Source organism: Nyctereutes procyonoides, unplaced genomic scaffold (genome assembly GCF_905146905.1).
Source record: "Nyctereutes procyonoides isolate TBG_1078 unplaced genomic scaffold, NYPRO_anot_genome, whole genome shotgun sequence".
Classification (NCBI taxonomy): domain Eukaryota; kingdom Metazoa; phylum Chordata; class Mammalia; order Carnivora; family Canidae; genus Nyctereutes; species Nyctereutes procyonoides.
In genome coordinates, this window is record NW_026575048.1 from 38,702,356 (window position 1) to 38,715,905 (window position 13,550).

The 13,550-nt window shown below is 42.8% G+C and overlaps 1 protein-coding gene and 1 pseudogene across 3 annotated transcripts in view; one reads left to right on the top strand and one right to left on the bottom strand.

The window, feature by feature from the left end:
- Positions 1 to 13,550, bottom strand: part of LOC129510835 (transcription elongation factor A protein-like 4) — a 242,900-nt pseudogene that overhangs the window by 220,522 nt on the left and 8,828 nt on the right.
- The window catches only part of REEP1 (receptor accessory protein 1), a 104,661-nt gene that overhangs the window by 33,581 nt on the left and 57,530 nt on the right, over positions 1 to 13,550 (top strand). For all 3 annotated transcript variants that reach the window (XM_055327122.1, XM_055327120.1, XM_055327121.1), the window contains exon 2: positions 12,356 to 12,428. In XM_055327122.1, coding sequence (XP_055183097.1) covers positions 12,356 to 12,428 — 73 coding nt within the window. The remainder of the gene's footprint in view (positions 1 to 12,355; positions 12,429 to 13,550) is intronic.

The window sequence follows — 13,550 nt, forward strand, 5'->3', positions numbered from 1 at the left end:
TATAAATGAAATCTAGAATATTTGTCTTTTTAATGGTTGGCTTATTTTACTTAGTATAATGTCCTCAAAATTCATCCAACTTGTAGTATGTGTCATGATTTCCTTTATTTTTAAGGCTGAATAATATTCCATCATATATATAGTTATATTTATTTATATCACACATGAAACCACATTTTGTTTTCTTTGCATTTCTTGGCTGTTGTAAATAATGCTATGAACATGGGTGTGCAAATAACTCTTAGAGACAGGACCATTTTTAAATCTTAGCTATATTCTACTCTGTTGACTTATTTTAACCATCAAAAACTCAGTAACTTGACATACAGGACCAGCCTCTTTCTACAGTCTGTGTTCACTTGGTATCACAGGATTGTAAGCTTGAGGAATGCAGCTTCAGTATAGCTGAGTGAGAGAGTTGGAAGGACCTGGTTCATACCTGAGCAGGTGTGTCTGCCACAGGCCCACATCCCTGCTGCAGGGGAAGATAGAAAAGTGAGCATTAACCATTTTCAGCTTCAGGTATGTTAAGGCGAGAACATCACTACAAGGGGGTCATTACTATTCAGGGAGCTAGAAGAATGCTTGTTACACCAGCTTACCAGTATCTAGAATTTTCACATCACAGTGAGCCACAACTTTCCTACTTGCCTAGAATGGCTTGATGTGATGATACATGGGTTTGGGGTAGTTAACATATGATGTAGGACCTCCAAACTCCAGGTGCTTGTGTGATCTCTGGAAACCCTGGAAAGCCTGTGCACTTTGGTCCTTGCTGGTTCCTGTCTATGGGATGTCTACCTCTGCTAGAACCATCATTCCTTTCTCTAGGGTTTCACTGGAGACCAGTGCCTTGGGAGCCTGCCATTCTTCCTCTCTTGACCTTTTCTTGCACTTGTTTCAGGGGTGGATCTAGTTTTCTTGGGGCCTGAAGCTTTTACATTGGAGGGCAGGAGCTTTTTCAGAAAAGGTAATAAAAATTTTGATGAACACATTGCTAGGGCCCCACCCAGAGCCCATGCAGTTGAGGAATTCTGAAGCTTTAACTTCATTAGCTTCACTTTAAGTCTACTTCTGTTTGTATTCATTCATTTGTTTTTTCCCTTTCTCTTTTTCTATTTTAAAAATTAGAGGGGACACCTGGGTGGCTCAATCAGTAGAGCACACAGCTCTTGATCTCGAGGTCACGAGTTTGAGCCTCACATTGGGTTTAGAGATTGCTTAAATAAATAAACTTTTAAAAATTTGAGTATAATTTGCATACAGTAAAATTCACCATTTTTATTGTATGGTTCTATGAGCTTTGACAAGTGCATATAGTTGTGTAGCCACTGCCACAACATAATTTTGGAACAGTTACATCACCTCCAAAATATTACCCATGCCCTTTTGTAGTCATCTTCCCCTCCTTCTGCAGCCTCTGGCAACTCACATGTTTTCTATGTGTTTTATCTTTTTTCAGAGTGACGTATAAATGAAGTCATGTAGCATGTAGCCTTGTGAGTCTGGCTTCTTTCACTTAGGCTAGTGCATTTGAATGTCACCTGTGTTTTTGTGCCCACCACCAGAGATGCCTAAACAGGGAAGTCCCAGTCCTTGCCCTTCGAGAGCTCTTAGTCTAATGGAGGAGGCACAGGCCCATCATCATAGGCTTTTCCTTTGATACTTAGTGTACACAGCTTTGCCCTACTACCTATCTTGTTCTGATATACCTGGCACCCCAGTCATTTTGTGATCATCCTGAGGATAAAATCTCTGACCTTCTTGAGGTATTCTATTGGATGGGAAAGAGCAAGGACTTTGAAGCTAGGTGGACTTTGAATCCAGTTCTCCCATTTAGCAGCTCTGGGACCTTGTGTTGGACTCAGAATATGATACAGAATATACTGAATAAACATCTGTTGAATGAATGAATGAATGAATGAATGAATGAAACCTCCTTATTCCCGGTCCCTTCTGCATATAAAGGGAATAATAGTCACAGCTTCACCTGATTGCTATGGGGATCAGTGCCTGGTACAGCACCTGGTGGGCCTCACTAAGGGCTTGTTACCCTTTCCTTCCTTAGAGCCCTATAATATCCTTCCCCAGACAGGCACACGCACATTGTACAGACCTCCAAGTGATTAGGCAGGATGATACCAGCACCTGCTGTGCAGGAGCCAAGAAGAGCATGAGTTGAGCATATAGAAACTCCACACAGGTACCAGCCCCACAAGTCCAGCTCAAAGAGCCCCTCCCACTAATTCCTGGACCCTGTCAGCCCTCTCCTCTCACCAAATATATTCCTTGTAAAGGGCTTCATAGGAAGGTCACTGGGAGGAGAAAACCATAACCCTTTCCCAGGGGACCCTCCAGCTGAGTCAGGTCTCTGGCTCTCAGACCCAGGGTGGGGAAGGGGCATAAGTTGGGAGATGAGTGGCCATAGAGTGGTCATTGTAAAGAAATCTGTTCTCTCCTTCAGAACACTCTCAGCAACACTCAACCCAATGATTATTATCAATCAGTTTTTTGTATAATTACCTGTGTGCTGGCTGCCTTCCCTACCAGAGGACTCAAGGCATGTACTAGGTGCTCAACAAATATTTAATATTGAATGAAAAATATTTTGGTTAAGAATTGGCATTTGAAGTTTCTATTTCTATAGAAAGGAAGGGAATTAATATTTGTCATTCATCTGTGGTGTTTCTGGCATGTTAAATCTTTACCTACAGTTTCATTTCATCTGTATAGTGGCTGTTGAAAGTAGCTATTTTGATCTGTACACTCAAGAATTAACTGACTCAGAGTTGTTAAGAAACACATCCACAGGGGCACCTGGATGGCTAAGCGGTTAAGCATCTGCCTTTGGCTCAGGTCATGATCCCAGAGTTCTGGGATCAAGTCCTACATCAGGCTCCCTGCTTCTCCCTCTGCCTCTGCTTCTCTCCCTCTCTCCCTCCCTTTCTCCCTCCCTCTCTCTTTCATAAATAAATAAATAAATAAATAAATAAATAAATAAATATTTTTTTAAAAAAGAAAGAAAAAAAGAAATGCATCCAAGTCAGTGATGGAGCTGGATTCAATCTTAGGTCTGATGCCAAAGCTCAGCCTCTAGATTTCTTAAGAATGGAAATCTCTACAAGTTAGACTTAAAAAAAATATTCTGACTGATACTCGAGCAGGATTTGAGTGGGTTGGATTGCAAAGTTAAAGCTTAACAGCATGATTTGAAAATCTGCAGTGTTTGTTCCGTTTTGTGCTTTTCTAAATTGGTTTTGGGAGTATTTCTGTAATCCAATTTAAATTGGGGTTTTTATCATGCTGATTACAAACAGCTCTAAATAAGCAATAAAACCCCCTCTCTGTGCTAAGAGAGGCAGTATGGGATGGGAAATGATTGTGGACTTGGAGGCAGGAAGCCTGGGTTTGAATCTTTTTGGATGGGGAGGGCCTTCTGCGGACCCTGAAGCACTTTAACCCTCAGTGTCATTGTTTTGTTGTCTTCATGTTCACTGGGAAAGTAACCCTGGTCATCCCAGAGAATCGTGGTGTGCATCAAATGAGCAATTAAGCAAATGAGATGTTTTTGAGGGCTATCACCCCAGGAGTTTTGTGTGTGTCAGTTATTCCTAATCTGGACACAAGTAAAGGTATGGAGCACCATGGGAAAGAAAGAAGAGTGCAGAGAGAGGTCAGCAGAATCACATGCCAACGTGAGAAAGATGTGGCTTGTATCTGTTCTGCCTAGATCAGCTTGGGTTGAGAGAACCTCGTTTGTATGAACAGTTTATGCCCTTGGAACCCTGCAGTTATATTGTCACCTGTGTCAATAAATATGTAATACAGGACCAGAAAGCAAGAAACATTCTCTCTCTCTCTCTCTCTCTCTTTGGCCCTCATCTGTCCATCTGTTTATTCATTCATTCATTCATTCATTCATTCATTCAGGGATCACTGTAGGCTTTGAGCTGTGCATTGTGGTCAATTCAATAAAGCAGCAAATCATGAGCAGTGGAATCAGATAGACCTGATTTTGAGTCTGGCTTTCTCCCTTGACTAATGTTAAACTTAGTAATTCAATTTCACTAAACCTCAGTTTCCTCATCTACAATATAAGGAGAATATTACTTGGCTTGTAGGGTTATACAAAGATTAAAAGTGATAATACCTATAATGAAGTTTGCACAGTTCTTGGCACATAATGAACATTCAATAAGTAAATAGTAGGTTATACATCTTAATACTATAACTGCCAAGAAGCCAAAATGTATAATGGGCCAATTCTGCTGTTTTCATATTTTCTCTTCTATCCTCTTAGAAGGTCACAGTGGGTAAGCAGAAACTGAGGCCCGAGGGTTGGGACCCATGGTAACCAAAGCCCAGGTGGTTTGTTGTGCTATGGGAACCTTGAGCTGTGTGCCCAGCCTGAGCAACTCTGCCCAAGGAGGCTTCTGGGTAATCACTGTGAGTGAGGATGTTCTTGCAGCAGCATGCTAAAGATCAGGCTTGCTCAGTTGTATTTAGAACCCGGGCCCATGGTACATCTTTCAGGGCTACAGTACTAACAGTATTATGGTTTTTTCAAGTCCTTGTTTCATTCCATTTGGACCCTTGGCTATTAGGAAATTGTCTCAGAGCTTGGAGGCTGATGCCCAGGTTGACTTTATCCATTTTTAGAGACACACCAATACACGCACACTTATATGAGTGTGAATTCCTCCAAATGCTTTTTTTTAGAGGCCATGTTTATTGAGATAAAATTAGTAAAAGTCACTCTTTAGTGTGATTTTTCTTTTAATCATAAGTTTGAATTCTGAAGTTTTAATAAATGCATATAATTTGCAACCACCACCACAATTGAGATGTAGGACGGTTCCATCATTTCCCTCATTCCTTCACTCTCCTTTGTAGTCAACCCCTCCCACTTTTAGCCCCAACAACCACTGATCTGCTTTTTTGTCTCTATACATTTTCCTTTTTCAGAATAGCATATAAATGGAATCATATAACATGTTGATTCCTGAGTTTGGCTGCCTTCACGTAGTGTAATGCATTTGAGATTCCAAGTGCTTTTGATTGCAGCAAGATTAGTGGTTCTGAGATCAGCATGTAAAATCAATAACATTCCTGCATGCCATTAGTAACCAATAGAAAATCTAATTCAGAAATTCACAATAGCATCCAAAATCCCTGAAGGACTTAGGAATAAATAAATAAAACAAAACACGTCCAAGATCTTTATGGAAAAATTTACGACATATCATGAAAAGACATTAAAGATGACATGAGTAGATGGAAAAGATGATGTTTATAAGAGGAAATCCTGATAACATAGACATGGTGCTTTTTTTCCTGAGCAAATCTATAAATTCAGTGCATTTCCAACCAAAATCTGAGTAAAGTTTTTCATGGAATTTGGAAGCTGTCATGAAATTCATATAGAAAAAAAAAGCTCAGGATAGGCCAGTTTTTAAGAATATCAGAATTTATTATCAAGCTCTGAGAATTAAGATACTGTGGTATAGGTGCATAGTTAGGTGGTAGGCTAATAGAAGAGAATGGAGAGCCAAAATAACACCTGAACACGTTGGAAAACTTCACATGTGATGGGTAGAACAAACCCAGTGGGAAAGGATTCAGTAAATGTTACTAGGACAATTGATATCCATACAGAATAGAATAAAATTGAATCCTGAACTCACAGCATACATAAAGATAAATCCATAAATATTTATAAATACATACAGGTAAATTAAAACCTAACAATGAAAAAGCAAAAGTTAAACACATTTGTGGGGGAAAAAATGTGACCAGGATTTCCTTAACAAGATATAAAATCAGGCTATAAAATAAAAGATTGATATATTTGTCCACATGAAATTTAAAACTTCTACAAAGAGGGTGCCACAAACCAAGTTAAAGGAGTTTTTTATTGGAGGAAGATGTTTGCAATGCCCATGTCCAAGGGAGGATATATACCCAGAAGTCACAAAGAAGTCCTAAAAATCAGTAAGAAAATGATGCGCTAATGGAGGATAGAAATAGGCCAGTTCAACAGGCCAAAGGGCCAGTAGGCATAAAATGCTGCTCTACCTCACTTGTAATTGAGGAAATACAAATTAAGCCAGGCATGAGATAACCATTTCTCATGTATCAGACTGGCAAAATTTTTGAATCTATATCAGTTTGGCAAGAATGGGAAGCATTGGAAATCTCCTATGCTACAAAAAGAAGTCAAAACTGGAAGAATCTCTATCGCTAGTAGATTTGCACTGTATAGTGGACAGTGCTGACCCCATGATTCACGCTATGTCTCTACCCTAGAGAAAATCTCACATGTGCACAGGAGACATGTATTAGAATGTTCATTACAGCCCTGTTTGAAATAGTAAAAAATTGGAAAGTACCTAAATATCCACGAATAGGTACATCTTTATATATGGATGAACAAATTGTGATATATTCACTTGGTGAAATACCACATAGTGGTTTAAAATGATCTAGAAAGACTTCTATCAACATGGATCAAATTTCAAACACACAAAGTTGAATTTACATATTTCAGTGGACTACATGGAGTGTGATTCCATTTATATAAATTTTAAGCAGGTATAATTTTTTTCATTTATGCATGGCTTATGTAGTTAATAAAAACATGGTAGGAATGATAAACACCAAATTCAGGATAATGGTTATTTTAGGGAAGAAGGGAGTGGAATGTATCAGGAAAGAATATATAGGAGACTTCACATATATGTCATGTCTTAAAGTTTTTTCATATTAAAAATTATATTTATTTGAATGCCAATAGGAGCTCAAAAATCAAGGAGCATCCTTTTATTAGAGTAGACAGCAAAAATGGTCTTGGGGATAAATGCTCATAGAGAGTAATAAAAATTGATCCATAAGCTTTTGAAAAAACCCTCAAGGAACAGCAATTAGAAATTATATTTTTTTCATAAGAACAGAAAACATAAAGTATAATCAGTGTAAAATTTAATAGCCTTTTAATACTCAAAGGAAACACTGTATCTTCCTAACTTGGAAGACTTTTTGTGCAAATTCATTTTTTTTTAATATGGGACACCACTTTTAAAAATTATAAAATGTAACATTCACATAAAGAAAAGTGCATAGAACACATGTGTATGTGTTTAATATACATTTGTAAGTACACAGCAAAACTCTGCATAACTGCTGGCCAGGTCAAGAGATTCAGCATTCCAGGAGCCCTGTGTGGTGTACCATTCCTTAAATTTAATTTGTTTTATCATAATACAAACAATTGTACAGTGGACCTGTTATTTTTCTTACATTAAAAATTAATTTTAGAAAAAATGTTTCTGACATTGATTTCTAAAATTTTCAACACAATTTGGGGGGGGGCACCTGGGTGGTACAGTCAGTTGAGCATTTGACTCATGGTTTTGGCCCGGGTTGTGATCTCAGGGTCATGAGATAGAGCCCCATGTTGGACTCCATGCTGAGTATGGAGTCAGCTTCGGATTCTCTCTGCCTCTCCCTCTGCTTCTCCTGCTCATACTCTGTCTCTCTCTGTCTAAAATAAATAAATAAATAAATCTTAAAAAAAATTTCATCATAATTTGGGATTGGAAAATGTCAGTCTAATACTAGGATGTCTGAGAAGATTGTGGAAAATACTGTGCTTCATTGTTTGCAGACATCTGGGCCAAAGTTAGCAACTGCCTGTGTCATAGCTTGTACTTGAGCTGCCGGCCAGTGGTTGCTCCCCTGTGGGCTCCGAGAATGGCAAGGCCTCCTTGGTGACTGTCACTGGCATCACAGTTATGATTTATTCATGTGAGGAATATCTCTCTTCTCTTGGCCAGAGCTCCAGGAAGTTGATAAGTAGCTTCAGAGTTGTATTTTCCCCTGAGCACTGACCAATGGGATAGGTATGTGGTCTTTGCCTTTCTGAATTGTCTCCTATCTGAACCTCAGATGCTGGGCATTAAAAAAAAAAAAAAAAAAACTCTTGGGGGAAGATTGTCCTTGATGACTGAGTGAAGAATCCATGGACAAGGACTGGGAAACAGCACACTAGACCAGGGTTTTTCCACTCTAGCACTTTTGACTTTTGGGGCTAGATAATTCTTTGTTGCAATGTGTGTGTGTGGGGGGGGGAAAGGGGTGTCCTGTGCATTGTAGGATGTTTAGCTGCATCCCTGGCCTCCACCCACCACGTGCCGGTGACACTATCTCAGCGTGGCAACCAAAATATTTCCAGACATCACCCAGATGTCTGGGGAAATGAAATCACTCTGGTTGGGAAACATTGCCGTAGAAGATGAGACTCATGGTCCCTTGTAGATACTACAGCTGTGAAAGGGGTAGTGGAGGCAACCCCTGGATGAAGGCCCCTAATTTGGAGCAAGAGAAAGAATGAAAGGCAGAGAAAGGAGAAATGTGTCAGGCAGATAAATGGAGCCATTAAGTTAGGGGAGGGAGCTTCAGGGTAGCTGTAAATGACTGTGGCGAGAAGGGGGCGGGAGGGTGCAGGGCTCTGAGGCTGTAGAGCACAGTGTGAGGTTCTGTCTAGTAATAACTGGGAGGAGTGTTAGCCAGAGCCTGGTGTCCTTTTCAGAGGGAGGCACTCACGCCTTCCACCTTCCCTCTGCTGAGGCCAACCTTGAGCAATTAAGCACTTTAGATCCTCCTAAGTATTTTACTGCTTTCCTCCTGACCTTGTGGGGAGAGTTATGTGAATCTATCAAGTGGGTTAAGCTCCTTGGAGAGAGATTGCAATTCTTTGATCTTCATACACTCCAACAGACATTTCTCAGTCACCCACCTGGGCACAGGCTGTGCCAGGCACTGGAGACCCCACTCATCCAATTTTAGTATATGTGCTTCTGAAGTGAGCACGGGACCCTACTCCTCCGACCAGAACTGCATGGTCTGGGCAGGGAGACGACTCAGCCGACACAGGCCACCCTGGGAGGAGAAAGAAGGCAGGCTCTGTTGTCAAGTGGCCCAGGTCCACGTCCCACTCTGCTCCTGGCCGTTCGGTCTCCTTTGGCCCCCTAGTCTGTAAAATGGAGTAGTGAGAATTCTTATCCCAAATGGGTGTGGAGAGGATTAAGTGAGAGAACACGTGCAGCCTGTGCAGCAGTGCCTGGCATTAGTGAGCACTCAGTGACTCTACTATCATTATTGTTAATGATTTATTATTAAAACTACTACATAAAGGCTGTAAATAGAGTGCCAAGAAAATTCTGAGGGACAAGTGATCAAAGATTCACAGAAGTGGCTTTTTTGAGATGGTCTTAAAGGATTAGTGGGACTTTATCAGGAAAAAGAGCTGTGGCGTTGTGGAAAGATCATGCACTAAAATGTGGGCAGGAAGTCACAGATTGTGAGCAAGTGAGCATGGCTTATAGGGGACAGCTGCTGGCTCTGAGATCTGGAGGCTCAGTCAGGGGTGGGCCATCAGGCTGGAAAGGAAGGCGGGTGGAGCCGCCGGAGAAGGGACTTGGTCTGAATCAACACGAGTACCCAAATCCTTCAGCTTGGATGTGCTTCATTTGTTATTTCATTTCTACAGAACAAAGTGGGAAGGACTTGCCATTTTAATCCCATTCTCCTTTCCCTGAGCAATGAAGTGCTAAGTTTGCTCCCTTACCTGGAGGCATTAGTGAGACTTGGGAGACTGAAAAGCAAATCGTCTTGCTGTCCCTGTGCTGTCAAATATGGGGCAGGGTGGCATGCAGGGGGACACTGGCAGCCACTTTACACTGGAGTCCAGCAGATGGAGTATGCCTTCTCTTGTCTGGGTGCTCTTGAGGCTTATCCAGTTCCGTGACCACTCAGATGGTTATTGGTATTGCTGCTCTACTTGCTGGAGTTCACAGAGGAGCAAATCAATCAACCAGTCATAGAGTTCTGATGCGTTTTCCACCTCTCTTTTTTCTGTGGCTCACATGCTGCCTCAGGGCAGGGGCTGGAAAGCATCCTGGCAGACGTGGCTAATAACCCAGGGAATTTGTGCCAAAGGAGCGGTGTGTTTATTTCTCCGGAACCCGTGGCACTGTGCCCGAGGCTTTGCTGAATCAGCCTGGTGCCGTCTGGCGTCCCCCCTGAATGCTGAGACCTCAGTCCCAAGGTCATGAGTGTCCCCTGGATGGCTCTGGCTTTTGCTTCGCCACTCTCTGAAACTTCACACAGTGACACTGTATTTATTGAGCATGTGCCAGGCCCAGAGGGGAGTGGTTATGAATGAGAAAGATGCCGTCCTTGCCTTTGGGAAACGTATAGTCTTATAGGAGAGACAGGTGGTGTGGGTATGGGTTAATAAAGAGGAATGTCTGGAGTCATGATGGTATGGGATGGTGAGAAAAACCTAATCTTGGGCATGGGGCGTGAGAAGTCAGGAATGCCCCCCCCACTTCCTGAGAGAAAGTAGGACTCCCTGATATCTAAGAATGCTTGGGGGTAGGGCAGGGACTGCCCTCACCAAGCTGGCTCATGGCTGAACCCAGCAGGCTCCTCCAGGAGGCATCCTCCTCAGCCTGTCCAGCACCTTTGACACTGTTGCCTTCTTTCTCTTTCTTTAAATTCCTTTCCTCCCTCCTCCAGGCCTACTGTTTTCCCTTCCATTCAGGCTACTCTTAGGCCCATTTGCTGGCTTCTCTTGCTCCCCATGTGCAATTCCAGCCTTCCCAGAGGATGGCCTTGCTCTCCAGAGAAGTAGACAGTGGTGGTGAGAAGCCAGGCCTGGGGGAGGCCAACCTGGCTGGGTCCTAGCCCCTGCTTTACTCCTTATGGCCCCTCAACCTTAGACAAGCAAGTGACTAACTGCCTCATTAAAACGGTTCCTTTTACCAGGGCAGTCTGAGGACTGAGGTGATACCTTTAGAGCTCTTAGTGCTTAGTGTAAGACCCGTGTGAGTCAAGGTTACAACACCCTTTCTCTTTCAGCATCAGAAACTGACTCGGTTCCATTCACTTTCTATTTCTTCCTGAAAACCTGGTGAATATGGAAGGTCAAGGTGTTACCTGGCCACAGTGCTTATGGTAAAACTGACCCCTGCTTGGTACATTGAATCTGGACTGAAGTTCTCTGTGCAACCTCTAAATAACCTGATGAAGAAGCCATGGTTTTGGGCTTCCTGAGTCTGGTGTCTCCTTCAGGGACCCTAGAAGCTCTGTGTGTAGGGCTGTTATAGGAGATGTTGGCTCCTGAGGGGCCTGGGACCAAGGCGGCTCCATTCCCAGTCAGCTTACACCTGAATTGACCTTTGGAGGTGACCTCATCTGTCAGATGAAAGGATTAAACCCTTCCAGATCTAACATTCTGTCAGTTCATTCACTTAAAAATATCCATTGAGAGCCTTCTATTTGGTAGGTGCAGAGACACATTGTTGATCAAAACAGATGCGTTCTGTGCTCTGAAGACCCTCATGGTTCAGTTGGGAGATGTCAATCAAAGCATCACAAATTGTAGTTAAAAGAGCATTTGATCATATATACATTGTGTAGTAGGAGATTTGACCTAGCTGGGGAGGTTAGAGAAGTCTTCCATGAAGAAGTCATGATGGAGCTGGGATCTGGTGGCTAAACAGGCATTTACCAGCAAAGAAGGGCAAAGAATGATTTCAGAAAGCGAGAACAGCAGAGGCAAAGGTTTTGAGAGGGGATGGGTGCAAGGTGGAGAGAACGAAGGCTGGGAGAGCTCAGGGACCAGGGCTGAGAGTCAAATTATTTAATGACCTCATGCAGCCCTGGGTTTGGATCAGTGAGAGCTGATACCCAGCTAGTCATGCTGCTGTCATTATTTCTCTTTCTTCTTCTTAAGAGCAGTGAGAAGCGGGTTAAGGCAGAGTGGGGATATATGTCTCGGGAAGATTGCATTTATAATTTGAAGAGCTGATTCTGGCTGCAGGATGCTGGAATCGAGTGTGACAGGGAGTGAAATTTGGAACTTTAAGTGATAAGGTTTTTTGGAGAAGGAAGCCTCAGGTGTGGGCGGGCTTTGTAGAGAGAGCATCAGTGGGGATTAGCAGCAGGAGAGGAGAGTTTGACCTTTAATTTCAGGGGTCATGGCTGCTCAGCTTGGCTTCCCACCCCCACATTTTACTCCCAGTTTTGGCTTCTGTGATCCCGAGGCACTCTTTTATGTTGCCAAATCACAGACTGAAGAAAGGTGGGTGTGCAGCTGTAACAGGAGATGGAGGCTCCTAAGCACATCCCAGCCGCGAGAAGAAGCCTTCAGGGCATTCATAAAACTAGATCAAGCCACACAGCAGCATTTTCTGTAGCTTGGAGAACTGCTTTTGGCATTGAAGACAGACATTTTCCATCAAATAGGATGAATGTAAATCACATTTCTCTTTTCTCTCTCTTTTTCCTCCAGGCTTATATTTGGCACACTTTACCCTGCATATTATTCCTACAAGGCTGTGAAATCAAAGGACATTAAAGAATATGTAAGTAGCACTTTTTGATGGTTGTGGAGGAGTTGGGTGTAAAGTCGTGGGAGAGGGAGGATACCCTCTCTGGTGTAGGCACTGGTAGCAGGGCAAAGGAACCCCTCCTTTACTCTTCTTCTCATGAGGCTTGCCGGGTGTGGTCCAGGAGTCCTCCCCAAGTCTAGACCCCTGTAGAAACAGAGAATGGAATGGCAGTATGGCAAGGGGAAATGGAATCAGGGATCAGAGGTGACCCAGGCTGCCGCATATCACTGCCTTGGTCAAGTGACTTTACCTCTCTGAGCCTGTTTCCTTGTCTGGAGAACACTATAGACCAGCATTACTGGGAGATAGTCCACATTAAGAAGCAGGAGCTCAGGTCTTCCTGCCTCTGTGACTCTGGCTATGATCCTCATTCAAGTTGTGTGATTTGAGTACCCCACAATTTAAACCCCGTTGCTTTATAAGCTTTTTGAGAACAGGGTTTTTCATAATCTTACATCTGATTCCCCAGCACCTAGCAGAGGGCTGAGCATGTGGGAAGGGAATCCAGAGTACTTATTGGTTGGAGGATTGTATTATTGCTGGGTGGCACCATCACAGCCCTAGATGTGCTGGGCACCTCTAGGCAGGAGAATCCTGAGACCACCCCTGATTGACAAAGACCTACATGGGGTAGATGATGAGGAAAGGGCACCCCCTCCCACGTAGGACAGAAACCCAGATCAAGTTACAAAGAATGTGAATTTGGGCATCAAGAGTCTGAAGTCAGATCCTGGCTCTGACATTTGATTGATGCACTGCTGGACAAGAGGCTTAACTTCCAAGAGCCTTGGTTTTCTAATCTGAGGGGTGATATGAACAATCCTGGCCTGTAGTGTTCTGAGGAACAAAGGGTTTTTGCTCTACATCTTTTACTCAGATGTCACGTTGGAAGTTTGGCACAGATAAAGAAATAAAGTGGATTTGAAAATCACTTTCCTTCTCAGATTTTCCAGGATGTCTTCATGATGAAAATCAGCCACTTCCAGGTGAACTGCAAGCAGAACCAACCCTCCTCCCTCCCCTGGCCCCGTTTCCTCAGTTTCCTTGAACTGCTTGCCTGGGCTTGTATCTGCTACTAAGCAGAGGATCCAGACA